The sequence below is a fragment of the Numida meleagris genome, chromosome 5 (genome assembly GCF_002078875.1).
Source record: "Numida meleagris isolate 19003 breed g44 Domestic line chromosome 5, NumMel1.0, whole genome shotgun sequence".
NCBI classification, from domain to species: Eukaryota; Metazoa; Chordata; class Aves; order Galliformes; family Numididae; genus Numida; species Numida meleagris.
Window position 1 is genome coordinate 51,434,762 of NC_034413.1, and position 21,687 is coordinate 51,456,448.

At 44.5% G+C, this 21,687-nt stretch overlaps 2 protein-coding genes and 1 long non-coding RNA gene across 10 annotated transcripts in view; 1 reads left to right on the forward strand and 2 right to left on the reverse strand.

The window, feature by feature from the left end:
* Window positions 1-6,691, reverse strand: part of MAP3K20 (mitogen-activated protein kinase kinase kinase 20) — an 86,181-nt gene extending 79,490 nt beyond the window's left edge. For 2 of the 3 annotated variants that reach the window (XM_021398146.1, XM_021398147.1), the window contains exon 1: window positions 1,317-1,475. In XM_021398146.1, the coding sequence (XP_021253821.1) occupies window positions 1,317-1,475 (159 nt within the window). Of the gene's footprint in view, window positions 1-1,316; window positions 1,507-6,535 lie in introns of those variants that run through there. The other variant, XM_021398145.1, reaches the window with a different exon arrangement.
* LOC110399901 lies at window positions 6,828-15,772 on the forward strand. The gene is made up of 5 exons (XR_002439453.1): window positions 6,828-7,233; window positions 10,376-10,530; window positions 12,041-12,120; window positions 14,115-14,262; window positions 15,026-15,772. It is a non-coding gene; the product is annotated as an uncharacterized LOC110399901 (long non-coding RNA).
* Window positions 15,904-21,687, reverse strand: part of RAPGEF4 (Rap guanine nucleotide exchange factor 4) — a 151,588-nt gene continuing 145,804 nt past the window's right edge. For all 6 annotated transcript variants that reach the window (XM_021399330.1, XM_021399333.1, XM_021399331.1 and 3 more), the window contains 2 exons: window positions 18,694-18,748; window positions 15,904-17,161 (listed from right to left, as the gene is read on the reverse strand). In XM_021399330.1, coding sequence (XP_021255005.1) covers window positions 17,034-17,161; window positions 18,694-18,748 — 183 coding nt within the window. In that variant the 3' untranslated portion in view covers window positions 15,904-17,033. The remainder of the gene's footprint in view (window positions 17,162-18,693; window positions 18,749-21,687) is intronic.

Genomic DNA, 21,687 nt, shown 5'->3' on the forward strand with positions numbered 1-21,687 from the left:
GCAGTAATACTGTTTTAAAGTAGTCTTTCAATAGCGCTTGTAGTACATAACATATCTAAAACAGACAAATCTGTTCTATAAAGATGCTTCACTGATTACTACTGAGATCCGCCAGCTGGCTGACTCTGAAGCCGCATGTTACTGATGTTGCCTAGCACTGATTTTACTTATCTTTTAATTTTTAATATTTGTTAACATCAAAAAGTACACTGAGAACAGTGCAAATTGCAATTGGATGGAATGCATATACCTTTCACCATTGTCAACAGAAGAAAACATGAGATCCTTCCACATTATTTTAGACAGTAACTTGCTTAATCGTGATCAAACACACTTATCACATCACTACGCTAACTCAATTAGTGCAACAGGAGGTGAATCCAGGTGTCTGGTTATTTCCCAGTATGTCATCCTTACAGCTGCTCTGCTGTCCTTCCGCTTGTAACTGTCTTTCTAAAACACTCTGATGACATTGTATAAAATGACATCTTGTATAGATGTAAGATTATACCATGTCTGGTGCTGTCCATAGCTTCACAGCGCAGCCCCAGTGGTGACCCGCACACAGACTGGGGTTCTGTGAGGCCAGCAGGTGCCGTGTCTCTGCTGGAGCTGTACAGAGCTAAGGGTCAAGAGGATTTCCAGGTAAACCTCTTATGGACAGCTAAGCTGCAGTAAGCAGTCATTCTGCCTTTTCCCACAGAATTGCTAAAGGACCCGTCTGTCTTCCCAGGCCCACAGGAAGCCACTGGAGAAGGTGACTGGTGTGCTGGTTAGCCTTAAACCACGCTGTGAGACAAGTGCAGCTGTGGGCAGCCTGGAGCCCTCAGAGCTGCAGGGGAGCTCCTGCAGCAGCAGGGCAGAAGCAACGCCTCGCAGCACGTGTGCCGCCTATAGTGAACGTACAGACACCAGCCACGGTGCTTGCGACCAGATGTAAGGAGGAGAAAACCAACGCAGGCAGAGACGGGGAACACTACATACTCCCACCTAACAACAAGGCCAGCGTCACCAAGTGGGAATTACTGGCTCCACGGGCGCAGGAGTTTTCTTCCTCCTCTAGGTCACAGCAGAGAGAAGCTGCTGCACCAGGAAGGTAGAGGAGGGCAGCAAAGAAACAGTACAACAGGAACGCCTTAAATCAGAGACAAATGCAGACAGAGCCCCCTCAGTAGGTATTTGTTGTAACAACATCCAGTTACATAACGAAACAAATAGAAAACCAAGGTAGGCTGCTTCAATCAACTGGAGAATGGAAGACAAAAGGCACTTATGTGCTCGTTTCCACAGCAAAGAAATGAGAAGTAAACTCTTACCTCTTTTTCTATTTTGAGCAGCTTCTTCACAGCCACCTCCTTGTCCTGAGAAATCCATCGGGCTCGATAGACGCTCCCGAAACTCCCTCCGCCGCAGTTTTCAAAAAACTGCAAGTCATCAAATCTAATTTGCACAAATGAAGCACTGGTAGACGACATCTCATAATGACAAAATATACCACAGCGAAACCTGCAAAGAGAAAAGCTGTAATCAGTACCCACGCTCCACAGATTTATGGACATTCTTACCAACGTTCAGACACCCCAAACCAAGAACCTGTTGCGACAAGCACGCTGCAGCAAAAGTCTACTGAGCACAAGAAGAAAAGGCTATGAGCTTGCCACCCAACAGGCTGTGCAAATGTTTACATTATTTGCACGAGCTATTAGGAACAGCTGGGAGACAGAAGGGACTAAAAATACTCCTCTCTAGCACCTTGGAAGGAGCCGCACAGAAAGCACACTTGTCCCCGCTTTGCCAGCACTGAGCTCACTGGCGAATGGAGCTGTGCTTTCAGCTCCCAGCTCACACAGCAGCTGGGGCACGCTGAGCACACGCACGGCACATGGCATGCGCACTGCCGCCCAGGTACGAGCTCCACGCTGGGACACCAAAAAGCCCGGCCACAACAAATGTCTCTTTCTGAGTGAGTCAGTTCTGCACACATGTTACAGCGCAGCGCGAGCTCATGGTAATTTATCTAAGCTACAATATGTGAAATCGTGCAGCATGTGCCAAGATCGGCTTCGGCGGTTTTGAGAGACGATCCTTTTTGGCTGCCAGGAGAACAGAACGTCCTTCTCATAGATCTCAGAGCAATAAGTAAGCCTCGTGCCTGCTGCAGACTTCAAGCAACGCTATCATCTAAGTGAGTGGACAGCATCTAATTATAGGTTCCCTTTTCGCTGGTCATGGACAAGGTCTCCGGAGGAGTGCAGAGCGGGAAGGGTCCTACAGAATCAGGACCACAAACCTGTGGAAGAAATCTGCACTTGCTTCCACAAACCTGCCTGAATCATCACTAAGTTACCACACAGGCAGGCAAGGAAAGTAAGCGTACAGCATCTGATGAAGGAGAGATGGGTCTGAATAAAGCAAACAAACGGAGGTTTGGTTTTGCTAGTGAAAACCACATCCGCAGTTATATCCATCTATCTACTTTGTGCCAGAAAGCCCTGCAGGCCAGAGGCTCCTGGGGACAGCACCAGGCTTCACGTGCTGCCCAGGGCTGGGAGCTGCATGCTTCATGTGTCACCTACCTCTGCCTGCTGCACAACCAACAGCCCTTCTGCAACACAAAGACACAGCTTTCCCCTCCTGGTTCTCCAGAACGTGTGCATAAGTTGATTAACAATTAGAGGTAGCATTTGACCGTAAATTTGTCACTCTGACCAAACAAGCCATGAAGATACTCAATTTTTTTTCCATATTGTATAAAACAGCATATGGTCTTTTCTGGAACGCCCTGGTATACTGTAAATCTCCTCACTACACACAAGGCTAAAGGCAGCAGCTGCCAGGCTGTGACAAGGCACCCGCAGGAGGCCCAGTGCTGGCTGCAGCAAACCCTGCAGCAGGAAACGAAGGCTGCTCTTCCAATACCTGTCAGCTCCTCTGCTGGTACAAGCGCCTGGACCCTTCTGCTGACCTTTCGTTCTTGTTTTAACCCTGCTGTGTTGTCACTGGATTTCCTTTCATCTCCTACGTTCCTATGGAAGGTCAGGGTCATCTTCTGCACTGCCCAGCACACACTTTCTCTGAAGAAAAGCTCAAGGGGAAGGAAATCAGTCACTCCTGGAAATCAGGAGCATAGCGAAGGCAGCTCTGACTTTCTGCTTCTTTGTCAGTGCTGCTTAATTACCAGCTCCTCAGAAACAAAAGCCCATTTGTCATTTCTAATTCAGCTGTTCCCCCACACCAATACTGTGTACATGTGTCTTAGCATATATAACACCTTGCAGGCAAATAAAACAGGTGAACTTCCCAATATGAACAACATAAGGCATGGCCCTGCACACACTTATGCAGGTGGGTTACTATGGTGCAGGGAACAACTTCCTTACTCACAGCAGTATTATTCAGAAGGATAATGCCACTCAGAGGAAAAAGCATATGCACCACAATGGGACCATAGACTGAACAGTGTGAGCAACTGATAGCAGATGGTTGTGCTGGAGATGGCAGAAGGAGCAGAAGACCATGTGAAAGGAAAAATGCGCCAAAGGAAACAAATATTTCTGACCTTTACCGTAGGAATTTGGTAAGTCTGAAAAGCTGTCAAATTATTTTAAATTGCTCTTCGCCCCCCCCCCCCAAAAAAAGCAACCAAGTTATCAATTTAATTAAATGATTTGACTTCTTAAAGTTAGAACAAGCTGTTATTCTAAAGATTTCACTGAAGGACAGACCTTATCATTTACTAATATGCGACAACATCCACACCAGACACTTGCTAAATACAAGTGAGCACCTTTCTGTGCATCCTCTGCTGCTTAGAAGTCCACCAACTCCCAAACCTTTCTGACACCACGGTGTCCAGCACACAAGCATTTGCAGAAGCTACTCTTCATCTTTTTAACACTTTTTCAGATTTATCTACAACAGCCATCTGCCAATGCTACAGTCACTAGCATACAATAATTCAATATAAAGAATGATTTGTGGATTTTTATTAGGTTCTCCTATATGTTTGTTTCCAGAGAAAGTGGAAGAGTTGAACCTGGGACATTCTTCATTTAGAGATCTGTAATTAATGACAGCCTAAGGTAGGTGCGCAGTTTTCTTCTAGATGAAAGAACAAACCTGTTTCAATATTACCCTGTGTTTCTGGATGCAAGGCAGTTAATCCTCAATTAGACAGATCAATCCCTTTGTTATGTTTGAGAAAACAACTATTTAGAGCAACAACTGCATGTGACAATTACACACACAGTTATTAACTTGTCATCCTGTTCTAAAAGATACTTAACAATCTGAGTTTACACCATTGGTTAAGAGAAATATCTGGTATTTCCTTAAACTCCAGATTCTTATGTCTATCCAAAGCAAGTGCATCACTCCATCACGCGCAGCATGTTTGCAGACCGCAGGTTTCCAGGCCAGGAGAACAGCCCTGCCACGATCTTCCAGGCATAGGGCTGGTTTCTGGCAGTAAGCATTTTGGGGCTGCGCTGCCCGCATCTCAGTGTACCGAAATAGGAAAAACCCAGCATGGCCACTGGCGCTCCCTCCTGTGCCCCAGGAGGGGCTGAGCAGCAGAGGGATGGCCAAGGAGCAGCACGCTGCCTCATTCCTCCTGCAGAGCTGGGGCCCTGCTGTTCATCACTGCTGCTCCCCAGCACTGACAGCTTCCCCAGGGCCTGCGAGCCACAGGCAGTGGGAAGGGAGAGTCCAGCACCAGCTGCACTGTGACTGCAGCTCTGCGCACATCTGCAGACTTTAAACCACATCTCACAACTTGCACATGCACCTGGATGCTTTTGATATTCGAGTGCTCCAAAACACAAGAAAATCCCCCAAACCAAAATGCAACCACCACCTTTCCATCTATACAAGGAAACACCTCTGTAATTCACTCCCTCTCTTCAGTGTACGGCTCGTCAAAGCCAGATTCAGAGCTTCTTTCAGGAAGGCATCCTGCCAACAAATTGCCAATAAAGTAGTAGCACACTACACTTGTGCTATCTTAAAATACACAGCAGAATGTGCCAAGTTTCCTTATTTGGCAAAACAGCCCTTTTGCTTCCAGGATCTTTGACCACCCATTTTTAGCTCTCAATCATCCTTTGTATCCAACAGGGCCTGTGGCCACAGAGACACCAACCTGGGCTGCTGCAGCTTTATTTGGGGTTTAACAAAAAAAAAAAAAAAAAAGAAAAAAAGAAAAACGGAAAGCCACACAAATGCAAAAACAAAAACGTCCTGAAGTTACCTGTCACCTAATGTGAGCAGAAAGCAGAGAAGGAGCTGTAGCAATACCGAGCTACAGGAGGTACTGGAGAAAGTTTTTGTCAGTGAGAGACCCTTTAATCACGTTGTGAACTGCTGATGCCTCAGACGCAAACAAAATCCAGGCACACCTCCAAACTAAATGCATCCGAACCCAAAGTTATAGTAACACCAAGAGCCCCTGCACCTCCCAAACTCCCCGCCCAGACCCAGCAGCAGCAGTGCAGGTGTCCACACTCAGGGCAGTGCCTTGGTTACACGAGCAGCAGCACCCGCACATGCCCTGTGTCAGCGGACAGGAATTTTGCCCAACGTCCATTAATAACGTTTCTAATTTCATGTGAATTTATACAGACTCCGGCGCTACTGAAAAAGAGCTCAACTCAGCCGGAATAAGTTGAGTACGTCAGGAAACAAACCGCTCTATCCCCATCTGGAGCAGCACCACCGGCAGAGATCGTCGCACTCGGCGCAACCCACCGGGACACGCGCACACACGCACACACGCGCACACACACACACACACACACACACACACACACACACACACACACACACACACAGCGGCACCGACGGCAGCAGCACGGCCGCACCTGCGCGGGGTCTGCGGGGCCGCCGACAGTAGCGCACGAGGCCGTGGGTATTATTCTGCAGCTAACCCGGCACTGCCATCGCCCGCACCGTGCCACCTGCACGCCGGGCTCGCTCCTGACAGGTAACGCAGGCCGGCTTCCGACGGCTTCAAGGGCAAAGTCCCGACAACGCTGAACCGCACGCCTCCAGCAGAAAGCTGCGATGTTCTCAGGCGGTGACCCTGCGGATTCGGCGCTTCTCAAACCCCGCGCCTCCGGACTCGGCAGGGAAACCAGCGCACGGGGCCCCGCCGCGGGCCCTCGAGGCGCAGCGCCGCACGGCGGAGCGCCGCTCACGTGTGCGCGGACAGCGGCCAACTTGGGCAGGCACCGCGAAGTGGGGGAGAGGACGGAGGGAAAGGCTGGCAGCGCGATACGGGGACGAGGAGCGGGAAAGAAACAAAAAAAGAAAAAGGGGAGGAGAGGGACGTCGCACCTTGAAGTCCAACCTGCAGGATCTTATGACCACCGCACACAACAACGCGGCGGGAGCGCGACACGCGAACGAACCGCGTCTCTCCCTCCTTCCTTCCCTCCCTCCGTCCGCGACATGTCGGGACATGCGGCCCCGCCGCCCCGCGCAACGCTCCCGGAGCGCTTCCAAACTCGTCCACGGCAGCCCTCCCATCCCTCCTCACCTTTCCCGAGGACTCCGGGCTGGCGGCCGACCCCGAAGCCGCGGCCCGCTCGCCGCTGCTGGAGGCTGCGACCGGCTCTATAGCGCGTCTCCCTGCTCCGTCCCCCGCGCTTCCGGTTCATGCCGGGGAGCCGCCGCCGCCGCCCCCGCGCCGCCTGCCCGCGGCACCACCCTGCGCTGCGGGGAGCCAGCCCGCCGCCTGCGGGCGCGAGGAGGCGCTGCGGGCGCCGGCCCGCGGGGCGCGAAGCCCCCAGGCCCCGTCTGCGTGAGGGGCGTGGGGGCTTCGCGCCCCGCGGGCCGGCGCCGTGCTGCGTTCACAACACGCGCACAAAAACAACGGTTGACCAGCGGGGGATGAGCGTGGTGGGAGGCGATGCCAAGGAGCATTACGGAAGGGGCTTTAGGTAGTTATGAATTACCGCCAGAATGCTGGGGTGACGGTAGTTCAGAGTGAGAGGGTCTGGGGGAGACGTGGACAGCACTGACAGCACAGCCCCGGCCCTCAGGGGGATCACCTCAGGTCAGGAAGAAAATGGCAGCACCTCCTTCCTCACAGGGCTCATGGCCCTCATCCTAGCGTTCTGCTGGCCTTGCCATACACTGCTGTTACGGAAGAGCTTTTGCAACTTGAAAATAAGCTGTCATATGTAGAGGAAGTGACTCAGAAGACTCGGGGGCAAGCAGGATCTTTCTGCTGAGGTAAACACATCGCACGGATGTGATGTTATGGTTTTGGTATTAGCATCATGCAGGCTGTGCTGCCCATCACTGCCCTGTGCCGTGCTCCCAGCTCTGCCAGTGGTTCCTGTGCTGCTGGAGGACCTCCGGCCCTTGGTATCCCTCATGGTACCCCTCATCCATTGTTACATCCATGTGTCAATATGGCATATAAAAATCAGCTGCGTTGCACGGTGAATCATGAAGAGGTGTGCAGCATCACTCTGAATCACACACATTAACTGTACATCCCTGAGATGTATGGTATCGAGGTGAATCATGGAAGAACTCCTTGCTGGTGAATCAAGTACAATGATTTCATGAACATTAGAGGGTTTTCCCCCAGGTATGTTGTTCTGCCACAGGGGAGGTGAGGCTGCCAAAAGTTAAAGCAGTAGAACACAAGCTGGCTTTGCCTGGGCACCCACCTCAGGCGCTTTCTGTCTGAGCTGTGCCTGCACAGTACCGAGGGGTGGCTGTGAGCCTGGGCCAGTCTCCAGGCAAAGCCAAAGGTGCCACTTTGTAGAGGAAAGCACAGGTACCAATGGCAAATGGCAGGAGGCTCACCCTCTGGAGGAGGAGAGGTGCCACTCAATCTCATCGGTACTGTGACTAAGGTGTTTATCCCTCCTGTCTGAGACAATTGCCTATTAGTCAAACGGCTTCAAAATCTAGTTAAATGTTAAATCACTTGATCCATAGGCATCTGCCTCAGACAGCAGTGTGCTTGCACTCAGAGGTCTCCTGCTGAAGGTGTTTTGTCCATGGGGCTGTGCAGCATTAGGATATATCATGTCTTCCTTTAGGCCCTGGCTGTAGAAATGAATCAATTACTGCAGCAGAGCATGAGATAAACTATCAGTCATGGTGGTGGCAAATATTTCCTGCTCCAAGAGTAGGAGTGCAGAGTCTGCGCCAAGGGCCTTGCGTATGAACCCAATGTTACTTCCTCTATTAGAGGATAGTGGAGCACACAAGCAGGAGCCTGAGCCTATGCTGCACCACATGGGTATTGTCAGACCTAAGTGGTAAACTATCATAAAACTTTTGTTTTAATTACAATAACTAGGTCTTAAGCATGCATTTTGGGTTTATATTCTTTGTGCTTTCTGGTTAATGAGCATTCAGATGTTTTCAAGCTTTTTTTCCATTAACATAAGAACTGAAAAGTTATTGTAAAGCCACGACAATCATGTAAGAGAGGGGAAGCTCTAGCAACTTTTGTCTAAATTTTAGTTTCATATCAAATATCTCTTCACAACCCATTGCCACACTGGGCGTGCAGCGATGTCTCCTACCTCCTAGCATGGAAAATTGAGCTTCATGCATCCATCTAGGCAGTTTGAGTCGCCCTGGCTGCCAAAAGCAGCCTCCCTTGCCCCACCAGCCCTGCACCCACCACTGCCCTGCCCAGCAGGGTGCTGCGAGGCACCTGCTGAAACAGGCTGGAAAGATCTTGGGACAAAGAATTCGGCTTTCCCCAGCTCATTGCCTGCATGTGAGTCAGTGGGCAGTCACACAGCCCTGTGCCAGCACGCGGGCAGAGGGCAGTTGGAAGGGGACCGTGTGGAAGTGCTCCTCTAGTAGTGGCAGGGAGTTCTGCCAGCCTGAGCTGCACTTGAAACTCGAGACTCGGGTCATTTGGAGGAGGACACCTGCTCCGTATTTTTCAGTTCTCCTTCAAGACTGGTTCAGAGTTCAGCTCAGTGCTCAGTGCTCCTCGGTTCCCAGTTCTGAGATTTCTCTGAAGCGCTGTGTGTGTTTCTCAGGCTGCTGTGGCTTAATGAGCTTTGAACTCAAAAATGTTGGCCCGAAAACACTGTGTGTTTGTGCCTGGCTCAGATGCACTGCCTGCGGAGCTGTGCACACACTGCAGTGGAAGCACAAGTGTGTGCTGGGATTGATCCTGCCAGCCTGAGCCATGGTGACAGTGAAGAGGTGGTGGGTGAAATGTCTGTGATTGGTACCGTCAGGTTTGTGCCGGGAACAGGCACACCAGTGGCTTGCCTGCTCTGGGTGTCCTGTCACATCTCTGGGGCCAAACACAACCCACAGCTCTTCTTCATGATCAAAGGGAAGCTTGTGTGGTGCTCGTAGCCCACAGGAGCTCCATCTGGTCCTTGTTGAAGATGGAGTCAGAGAGCTCCAGGAGCTCCAGTAGTGGAAAACTGAAGGGATTGCCTTTAGGTTGGGCTCGAAGGCAGGTCTCCTTCCTGCGGCAAATGGCACAATGGCAGTTTGCCCACAGACACGCCCCATGCCCATGCAGTGAGCACCACCGTGCCTCCTGTCTGCCTCAGCAGCCTGGTCACCAGTTGTTCCTGCGGCACAGAGAAAGGCAGAGCCTGCAGAAACCGGCACACACCTCATGGTCCCACCTGGCTGCTGCTTTGTTCTGCAGCTGTTCTCTCACCTGGTTTTTGTGTCAGAGACAAAAGTAAGGGATATGTGAAAGCACCTATGCAGTACATTTAACATGATATTATAAATGTGCAGTGATAGAATGCTAATTATAAATTAAAAAAAAATACATACAATGATTACATACATAATGTAATTCTAAAATATAGGTGCTCTTGTGGCCGAGGAGGCCTGTATGTGCTGGGTATCGCTAGCGCTTCAGGAATGACTTCCATGAGCCCAACGTTGTGTGCTCTGTGCACACTGGTTTTCAGAAGGGGCAGGTTGCAGCCCATACTCTGTGTGCCTTTTGGGCTGGCATGTGTGCAGTACGAGACCACGTGGAATTTCCACAAAAATGTCAATATCATTAATAATGAGATAGACATGGGATGGCAAGGTATTATCAAGAAATAAATTTCGTGATTGTTTTGTGAGAACGATTGATTCGGCTTTTACTGCCACTACCGTTTTCAGCTGATCATTGTACTTGGCTGTTATCCAACCAGCAGGACTTTGCTCAGTTACCATTTCATTACATATTTTTAATTACAAATATAGCTTGTACTCGTTCTTATTATTAAATTTTGTGGTCCAGTAGATTTAATTTGTTGCTCTAATTTCTGCACATTTTTTCTCTAAACTATAATGCAGTTTAACACAATTTCCCTTGTTTTAAAGCTATCCTGAATTCATTGCTGCTGTGCCCATTTGTGTTTTACAGCTCATGCTGCAGCAAGCTCCGTGGGAGCAGCAGAGGCTCGATTTCCTCATGATGTTTTCCAACACTTGGTCACGGTGAGCCTGGGCAGAGGCCAGCACAGTTCCACCAGGAAGGACCACCAAAGGAAGACAGCAACACAGAAGGTTCAACAGCTGGTCAGTTTTCTTTGTTATCACTAATTTATATCCAGCTATTTAGTACACTAATTTACCTTTCTTGAAATGTAAAAGTAGTGACTGGAGTCACAGAATCATGGAATCATTAAGGTTGGAAAAGATCATTAAGTCCAACCATCAGGCTGTCACCACCATGCCCACTAAACCACGTCCCTCAGGCTTGAAAAGCATGAAAGCTTTGGCCACCATTGACAGAAAGTATTAGCTCTTTTGTAATTAGATACTGCTACAAGCTTACCTTTTTTGCTGCTTGTATAATCTGGAGTACATTAATTAGAAACAAATCCTCATATTGCAGATCACATCTTTTTTTTTGTTTGTGTTTAGAGATGAAGTAAGACTAGAAAATGTCCATAACACTAGGCTGCCTCAGAAAAGCACAATTTCTAGATAGATCTGTTTAGCTATACCGTCTCGGTCCCTTTGCCAATGTTTTCAAGAAATGTGACCAACTCCCCCCAAACACCAGCACACTATGAACAACAGCGAGTTGTGACAGGAAGGGAAAAAAATCCGTGCAAACCTCTAACTAGTTTCTGGAAGCACTGCTAGCCAGTCGGGAGCATCACAAAAGAGTTGCATGCCAGACAGCTAGAACAGGAGAAACATTAGGGCAGGAACTACAAATGGAAGGAAATGTTGGATTTCAAACAGACGCTCGGCAGCAACCTGCTAGTACTGCAGCCCTCAAGGGTCAGTCCTACAGAGAATGAGGACATCTAAAGAAAACCTGAGGCAACATTGGCTCTCTGTTATCTGAGAACAGCCACAATGCTGCCGAGAGTACTCCTGTGCGGAAATAATGTACACCTGCGAAAAACCACAGAGTCCGCAAATGCAGCGAGCAGATTCACTTGCTGGCTCGTACAGCATCTGAAGAAAGAACTATTTAAAAACACAAGAGGTGGTGTTATAATGAGGAAACCATGGAGAGCAAGAAGCTTATGATTATTGACAGAAGTTGATTAAGAAATGGATTATTGTCTGGTAGAATGGCGGAGTATCTACTGCCACCACTAACCTATGTATCTTTATGTAAATTTCTTCTAATTGAAGTATTCATTTACAATCATTATTTTCATTGGTAATGTGCTTAATTTGCATTTGAAAGCAAAAAGAGGAAAAAAAAGAAGCACAACTCGCTGACCCCTGCCACGTGATAAAGACTAAGCTTTTTGTCACTCTGACCCAAATGGATTAGGGCCAGGAAATAAAGTTCAGTCTCTACCAGTACCCCCGTATGTCACATTTTTGTAACACGGAGTTTCCAAGAAAAATATTCCAATTTGCGTCAGTAATTATGTGTTCTTTATGCATTTTCATGTCGTTTTCTGAGTTTATTTTGAATTCATAAATCACCTTTGAGTGCCAAGCCTATTAAAATCCAACCCTTTGTGAAATATCCCCCAGCAGTTAAGTGTATGTTGTAGATTTTGTAGCTGTACATGCTCACTTTTTTTCACTCATATAAGAATTCTCCTTTTTACAGTAGTCCCTTCATCACTTGAGCCATAAGTCACCAAGACCTGAAGACCATGGATGGATTGCATTCCTTTCGGATCTCGTAAGGTATTTCCTTAGTTAGAGAGCAGTATTTTCTTGCTAATACAGTGCTCAGAGCAGATGAAATGAGAGCGAGTCTTTCCTGCTGTGGGATGGCAAAGCTGGGCTGTGGCATCTCACCATGGGGAGAGGCTGGAAATCAGGATTTAGCCACTAACAGTGTCAGGGAGCCCCTTGTCCTGCAGCAGTGCAGCCTGAGTTGGTCAGGGATGCCCCTGCCATGCCTGGTGTGTCTCTGGCCCTCCCCTGGTCTCCATCAGCCCGACCGAGGGCAGGAGAGGCAGCTGTGGCCTGGTGGGACACAGGGCTGCACCGTGTGTTTGAGCTCGAGCTGAACTTAGGCCACCAGAGAAGTTTCTGGCTTAGTGATTTTAACGATAACTTTTTAATCTGGTCATTATTTTCTTTGATTGCTAATACATTGACCTCTGGTGACAGCTGCTGCTTGTGCCCGCTAAACTTTAATGCAGGATAAAGTAAAGAACATTATGATTATTTGAAAAGGCACGGTGTAATGCATTTCAGATTAACGGTGAAAGAAAGGCTATTCAAGTTAGAGCTTCACTTTGCCGTATCACTCTCTGTGCTGCTTTCCTTATTATCAGTACAAAAAAATGAAATGGGAATAGCACAGCTTTTAATTTTCTTCCACTATTACCTCTTGATTTGCATTCAGAGCTCCCAGAAGAAATACTGCTGAATTCAGAAGTAGTCTATTTAAGCTGCATGGTGTTTAAAAATTGCTGGAAGAGGTTAAGGTGCTGTATATTATGCAGTTGACCTTAGTAAGAAGCTACGTTAACAATTTAGACTTATAATTTTCTGCTGTTACATTTTGTTAAAGTTTTTTTTTTTTGAAGCAATATTCATTATCTCTTTTGGAATCCCTGCAGCTTAAACCTTTTGATTTCTTTCTGACTTATTTTGTAAGATTTCTAAATTACCTTTAAACTTCTTGTACTTAAAAGGTTGTTTTGCCACCGTGTCTTTGAAAGGAGGGGTTTTTTTGTCTCTGTCTCTTTGTATTCAGTCTGCTGAGGCTATGTGCCTTCACAGCACTTTCCTTAGGAGGAAAAAACGCAAGATCCTCATAGACATAGAGTCCTGCAAACACATCTGAACTCTTTTGTCTGGCAGTAACTTGTCTTTACAGCTGATCAGGTTAGAACAAAGTGTCTGGATCCTGCCCTTACCAAAGAGCAATAGCCTCCTAGTACTTTGGGCTCAGCCTCCCTGGATTTAGCTTTTGTTCCATGGCTCTACATAGTGCTGACCAGCAGCAGGGCTAGGCATGGAGAAATACAACAAATCCTTTCAAAGCTACAACAGAAAAACGTGCAGTGGAGGGGAGAGCACAATCTTGTGACTCTTTCGACTCTGTAGCCCTTAGTAGAGGTGTTTATGCTCCATACTTACTGCAAAAAGCTTTATCAGTTGAGGGACTCTGTTAGATGTTTTCCAAAATGCCCAAGGTGTCACCGTACAGACTCTGCAGGGTCTGCAACCTCCCTTGTCCCCAGGAGCAGGATCATGGATGGTGCCTCTGATCACCTCTCATCTCAAAAGCACCGCTATGACTTTGCCAGCAAAGAAAACAGGGACAGGAGCTCTGGGCCATGAGCTGGCTTTGAGTGCTCTTGGGCCCCCAAGACCCAAAGATATAATTCTTGTTTTGAACAAGTTTACATTTGTGCAGTCTGAAGTGCTGACACAAGTACTTTCTCAAGCAGTGTGAGATGGAGTGCGAAGCCTCCAGGGCCCTTGAGGGCTGCAAGGGGAGGATGCAGACAGGCCAAATGTTTCCCCATTTTCGATGAGAACTGTCCCCTCAGATGATGCCTGGACACTCCCATGCTGTGTGAGTTGGCACATGCCAAAATCAGGCCAAGCAGTGTGCTACAACTCACCCAGTGAGGACCCAGCACAGTGCTCCCATGCAGGGAGTTGTGACTCGTGGCTGCAGGCACAGGGTGAAGGTGAAAGGGGTATTAATATTTCAGTGTTTCCGGAGTTCCTATTCATTCTTCGTGCTATTGCGACACTCACTGAGGCTTCAGACAGCAAGAGCAATGGATCAACAGCTGCTTTCCAGTTGCAAAGTCAACAACAGGAAAGAGAGGAGCCCCTTACAGATCCTAGAGCCAGAAGGTAGCTTTATTCATTTAATCTCTAGGTATGTAGGCTGTGATCAATGCCATAGCAACTATCTGAGCCACTCAAATGAGTTAGATGCACAGATAGCAAGCTGTTATTTATACAGCACCCCTTATTGGAAAATTTAAAAATGCGAGACACAGGTTTCATTGAGTTAGGTAAACTGCATTTATTTGTTGATACAGAGGTGCTGTAAAATCTCTGAATCACTGGGATGTATCTATGTGATAGAGACTGTTTGGCAACAAATAAGTGAAGCAGTTAGAGGTTCTAAGGAATAAAAGAATAAATAAAGGGGATAAAAACACATTAAACGGATGAAGAATCAGCCTGTGTGCTGAGCCAAGTTTAAACATGGCAGCTTTATAAACCAGTTAACACAGTAATAAATGAAAGTCCAAACAATAGGAATAAATCTGGAACAAATAAAATCATGAACTCAGAAATGTTATGAATTGATTGTAAAGATAAAAACATCTTATGAATTAATTCTGTCCCTGTAGTTTATTCTAATGCATGCTTTGCTTCTGGTTAGATTCTGTATCTGAAAAAGCTACATGAAGTATACTCATACAGAAGTACAAAGGAAAACAAGAAATATTTATCACTTGAAATAACAAGACAGAAACTTGTCTCTATGGTTTTAGCTGGTTTTCCTCTGAATCATCTTGAACTTCTAGTCAGACAGCAAAGTTAAAATAAATTATGTCATCATGCTGCAGAATATTTCTTAACTGCATAATTCTTTCCTTTGCAGAATGCAGGTACAGAACAGCTAGTGTCTACCATATCAGTACTTCCCTGGTGATCCTCAGCTTTTGCAGACTTCTTGTTTTAACTAAAAGGTTGAAATTATTTTTGGAGACAAAAAAATGTAATCTTTATGTGTATACTGACAGCACACCATCCTGGACAACTCCAAGAAAAGCATACTCTGTGTCTGAGAGGTAGCCTGTATCAATGAGGTCATCTCTGAAACTTAATTATGACAAAATACCTGCAACTTCTAATATCAGGCTTAATCAGTTTTATGACATTCAACCTCCCCGAGCAGAGCTGGTGTGAACGCAATAGGAAGACTTCAGCCACGTAAACATCATCATTTCCTTGGCACCTGGCAGGCCCCACACATGCTTGCACAGCAGTAGCACAGCCATCCCAGGGAGCGTTCAGGCACTAACAGTCCTGATGGGAAAGGGCCCCACCAGATCACCTTGTGGCTCCTGGAGGGCAGGAGCCAGGGGCCTCCCATGTGCTGCATCAGCCAAGGTCTTAGTCGAGGTAAAATCTTGTCTGAGGTCAGTAGGTTGGAGCGTTAACTTTTGTGAGTGAGGAGGACAAACTTCTGAGTTAACTGAAATTAAGAATTCATCGCTTCTTCATTTCACTTTTCACTATAAATGGTTTCTGTCTTTATGTGGGAGTGTTGGGGCCCCTCTTAGCCTGAATGAGCTGGTGTTGAACTGCAGAGCTACAGCTCTGCCATGGCAGGGGCGCATCGCAGCGTGGATGTGGGCTACAAGGAGTGTCAAGGCCCAGCAAAAGATAATTAATTTTCTTGTACTTGCCAATCAGGAGCATTAGGACTTACGCAAGAATGAAGCTGAAAGTGCAAATAAGGCCAGTGACCAAACCTTTCTGGCAATTACTTTTAATAAGGTACTGCGTGTTATTTACAGAAAACACATGTCACACAATTCCTACACATGAGAGGCACACAAAGGATAAAGACAAAAGCTGCACTTCAGAACATGCTAAACAAAATAAATAAAAAGTTATTATTTTTGCACAATGGCTATTACATAAATAAATATTCTAGAACATAATGAATTAATATTTATTTACAGTCTGTTGAAAGTGCAAAACAATTGGCTGAAAATTAAGATATTTGTAAATGCTTAAGACCAGAAAATACATGTTAGCCAGCCGGTATTAATCATAGCTGAAGGTTCTGATGTCCAGGAAGCTATTCTCGTGAAATCTGTTTGTGCATATTGTGCTCATTTTGAACCAGTCTTTTGCTATCTTTATGCTACTGATTTCAACAACCTTACTAATTCATAGTGGAATTTTGTAAAAACCTGATAGTTTAAAAAAGAAGTAAAATGTAAACACAGATTAATCTAGTTATCATTCAAAATATTTTCAGTCCTGTCAGTTTTCTGAAGTGGCCACACTGCTTGAAGTAGTAGGCAGTATTAATAACATTAGAATTTTTTCTTAGTATCTGCTGTATTTCAAAGGGAAATTTTTAAGTGTTCTCTGAATGGAATTGTACCTTGGACAATTCTCCTGAACCTCTGCTCGTTCATCAGATGCTTACATACATCTCACATCGAGGTCAGCAGTAGCTGGGGAAGCAAAACTTATTATCAGGTTTTTCCTGAGCTAGGCAAGAAATTACAAAATATGTATTTTTAGTTAGAGAGAAAAACACTATCTCCCTTAGAAGTGTTAGAAGCCTTTTTTTTTGTGCATGTTTAACTATTTTTCTTCTGCTTTTTTTTTTTTAAATCCATACAAAAGTCATTTACTGCGCTTCAGAATGAATTAATAGTACACAGCATGGCCACCCTTACAGCTACAGTGCATAAATTCTTTCTCAGCCCAAGTTCTCTGACAGGCAGTACATTGTGCGTCGCCTAAGACCTTACAATATGTTTTTGCTTATTTTTGTAGTGGCAGTGCAGTCTCAGAGAAAGTGAAGTTCTTAACAAGTGACCTTGACAGGATAAAAGATCATTTCTCATCATTGCCTCAAATGTTTATGCCCGACGCGGCTCTAGTCGGTGAGACATCTGTGATAAAGTTCTCTGGTTGTCAATCACATTTAATTGCCTCACATAGCTCCGAACATCCTGATGGTTCTTATTAGCTAGGGCTGCGTCAGGATCTAGTGAAAGAGAAATGATGTAGGATTGATACACTTAAATGAACAAATGCCTGAACAGAATGCATAACTCGTTACACGCTGTCACAGGAAGCACCAGATCCTGGTGAGTTAAAAAGAAAATATTTAGAAATCTCTCTCTTTGAAACCTTTCCTTCATATCTCATAGCCTTTCTGGTTACCGCCCCTACAAATTAACTTTTCCTCCCAGATATCCGTGCCTACGTTTACTCGAATTGACAGCGCTCGGTTACAGTTTTATACATCGCCTTACCTGTCAACAGCTATAAATTCAATAGCTAACTAGCATGATTTAAAGCTTGTCATTTGCTTCTGAACCAGCAGCGTTCATACTGGTTCAAAAGTATATAATAGATTTAAGCCTCCTTTCATGAAATATTCCCATTTCTATCTCAGTATTAAATCTCCGTAACACTGCAGTGCTTAGTGGCTGCCCCATTCAAGACTCAAACTTTACCACCTATTTACAGTACTCAGTATAACTTCATTGTAAGTACTCCCACAACAGTTATGAAATACCACTAACTTCCAGTTTGAGTATCTTTAGCCTCACAGTGGACAGCTTACAATTTCATGAAATATGTGGTAAGTAACTTAACAAACTTCTCCAAGAGAAAGATACTGAAGAATCCACTATACAAATACACACAAAGCACAGGACTTAGATATGGTACATCTAACCACTGACATTTTGTTATATCAAGTATAGTGAAAATCCATTTGAATTTCTCAGTCACTTACATGTGGAGGTCTCACTAGTGCTTAATATATGGAAATTAAAAGACATATGGCCAGAAAAAAACTTGGGCTGGAAAAAAAGCTCCCTCAATATTCAAGAGTTACACTTTGATGCAGATGGAAGAACTATCCTAATAAAAATTTTTTTTTTTTAGACTATCTATTCTGTTCTTTGAGAAAGAGGAGGGCTGCTGTGAGGCAAAGCAAATGAAGCACTGAGAAACGCAGTGCCAGTGTGGCCTGGGACTCACTGTGCACTGAGATGGGGCGAGACCTGCAGAGCAAGCCTGGCTATCACACAGCGCCATCATCTTACCTGGCCCCACATAGGTTCAGATAATTATACTGACAAACAAGTTTTAAATTCATCACCTTAGGCAGTTATGTCACCTATAATGTCATCTTTCTGGCCTGGTTTCCTACAAAAGCAGGGTTTATGCAAGCAAGCGTCTTGCATCTATCTGCATGCTTCTGTCTGCTGGCCTCACTTCAACTGCTTTCTGAGCCCAGTGGCTAATTTCAACCTATTCTAATTTGAGGGTTTGGTAGAGACCTCACAGAAACTTAGCTCCTTTGCATTCTTTGAAAAGAGATGGAGGAAAATGAGCTTATTGGAGCTTTCAGAAGGATAGTTCAGCCTGTGAAACACTGGAGGATCCAAACAGGGAAGATTCATTGGAAACTAGTCCTTTTCAATTCTGTTATACATAAATTAATTGTAATTACTGTAGCTACTGATGGTAATGCTGACCGTGCAGATGTTGTAATACACTTACTGAACGACTGACTTCGGCAGAACTTCACCGTCCTGACAGTGTTGGCAATCATGCGCTGGAAAGAAAAGATGGGATGCAATCAGGAAACAAGTACTGTATTTCATCATCATTTAAATGAAGCACCTAACTGTGCCTGTGTGTGAAGACATATGCCAATAAAAGAAGTCATATGAATGAAAATGTAATTTTAAGGTTGATACTCTCATATGTAGGATGTGATTTGCATTTACACAGGCTTTAAATGAGCTTGAGTGTAATTTAGATGCACTCAGAGAACCCTTCCTCTTGCTTGGATGCTGCAAAATGCTTTAACTAAGGATGAAAATCAGCTCCTTCAATATGCATTTCTTTGATACCATCTTTCCATGTTAAAAAGCGAAAGGAATATCACGTACAGTGGCTTAGAGTATATGCACTTTTTCATTTTCAGAACATCAGCTACTAACAGCAAAGACATTTCTAGAACCACAGTCAGCAGCTAAACAGCTTTCACGTTTCATATCTGAGTTTGAAATGCAGCCCTCGTTGGAAATGACAGTAAAATATAACCAGATGAGAGCCTACTTTCACCAATTCTCAAGCATGCTGAACTCACAGGTAGGAAGGACACAGTCAGGATTGTGGTCCTGGGCAAGTTTCATCAAACAGACATGTTAGTGTTAGCTTGCACAAGTGTATCTAATCCAAATGAGAAGTGCATTCATTTGTGGTGGGTACTCCTACTGGCAATTCACAAAAAAGCAGAATTCACTTCAGTCCTCTTTGGCTGTCCTTGCTCTTCAGTAAGCATCATTTCACTCACTTAAGTAAGAAACTGTTATTCAATATATTTTGCTCTGATAAATCAGATGCTATTTTGGAATAGTTTTTAAGAAGAAATAAAGCTAAGTCATAAAGCAAAACATTTCAGCTTTAGTTCTGGACTGCAAGATTTTAACTGACTTGTGTAATTACCACCACCATTCACCACTGCTGGGTAGAATTAGTTGTTCTTCACAATATTAAATAAATTGAAATGTCAGCACTGAATTCCCTTAGCTAGAAAGTTTTATTCATTCACTGATTTTTTGGACATTTATTTCAGTTTCTTTTGCTTAGATAAAGTTTAGGAGAACAGAGAAAAGCTAACCAGAGCCTAATGTTTGTTCCAGCACTTTAACACAGTCCAATGATTACAACATAGTTTCATGTTTTAACACAGCACACTTCATACCTGCTTGAAATTTTGTCTGTGGTTCACAAGTGCTTATGCAACAAAATGATATATTTGTTACTAGCAAACAGTTAAACCTAGGGTATACACTCCTCAAAATTCATACACAAGTATAATCTGAGTGGTTAAATAAAATATCTATGTTGTTCCAAGAATGGGAAGTACTAAAGTAAAACATTCCTTCCACACACAAGATGAATAATCTTTGACATTTTAATGCATCGTCAAGATCCAAAATGGTATGGCTGGTGGTCACCATTAGAAATGCTACTGATACGTATTACATTTTTGTGGATTACACATTTTGTAATCAAATGAAATGCAGACACTCTGAAGCTGATGTAAAAAATACCTTATAACACAAATTTACAAAAGATCATGGGAATTTGGATATGAGTCTGCTTACATTGCTCCTAAAGTCATGTGGATTTACATATGGAAAATAAGATTTCAGGTAAGAGTCATTTTCATAGTATGTTAATTTTCATACTTCTTCAAGCCATTATTACTAAACAGATTTTCTAAGGCACTTATCTTGCAAACATTCTCCTATGTGCTTAGCATTAAGCATGTGAATAAGCCCCATTGACTTTGATGGAACCTCTTAAATACTCAAGGATAAGCACCCATTATAATACTGGATTGAGACGGAACGCTCTGCATTTTACCGTGTTGGTTCTTCAAGTCTAACCCAATCAAAATGAAAATCAACACAACATGAACATGAAAACATGAATGTTTCATAATTCTATGGTTTCGTATTTGGCTCTGACTCTTACGTGTTGCTGTTATTTTGACATGTATTATTTCAAAAAGCACTTCTCTAAAACAGCCGTTTAAAGGAAAGACCATGAAGTTGGATTGGACCAGCCAACTTGATAAAGTGTCAAGACTGTCTGACTTAAATGGGGAGCTTTCTTAAGAACAATTCATTCTCAGGAAGATTTCTGGTGTTGCTTAATGTGCTTTCTAGATGGGTTGTCAGTATATACCCTACTTGTTAACATTGGTGAAGTTCTAGGTTTTGAAGCCTCAACTACTAATGGGCTTTGAAACTAGGCTGTATGCTTGGTGTTTAATTAGTTTAGCATTAAATTTATTAGCTTAAAACTTAGATTTATCAAAATGACTGTTCTGTGAAATAATTTTACTCTTTGTTTCCATTATGCGTGAAACATTCATAATAGGTACTGTCATGCCGTACTGTACTGAAAGACAAAGGATGAGGGTAGGGAAAGTTTTAAGAAGTTCTCAGTATTTCTGTATTTCTCATTATATGGATCATTCCAGACAAGGAAAATAGAAATGACAATGAACTCGTCTGACTTCTGGTTAAGGGTTAAACTGCGTGATCTCCTTCAGTTGGCTGAAAGTTTTCATTTTAAAGAGCTACTTTGCTTATTCCTGAGGATAATCTTATTCAATCTGTGCATTCAGAAGTATCCTGGCAATGATAAAACACAAAGGAATGAAGAAGTGCGTGTTATTGCAGAATAAATGGAGGAACTGTGGCCAGAAAAGAACACTGCAACCCAATAGGGAGCTTCTGAAGCATTATGTATCCTTCAAGATCTCCTTTCACATTGATTTTTGCAAGTGCTGTTTCACTATCTAATATAAACCCAAACAAGTTCCTCTTTAGAAGGTGTGAACTGGTCAGAAAAACAGCACATGAAGTGAATTTCCCTTTCTGAATCATGCAGATAGGTTGGATTCTCTTCTTTTGATGCAAGAAAACTGGAAACATACAGAGAAAATGGTCAAATAGAAGTTTAATTTAC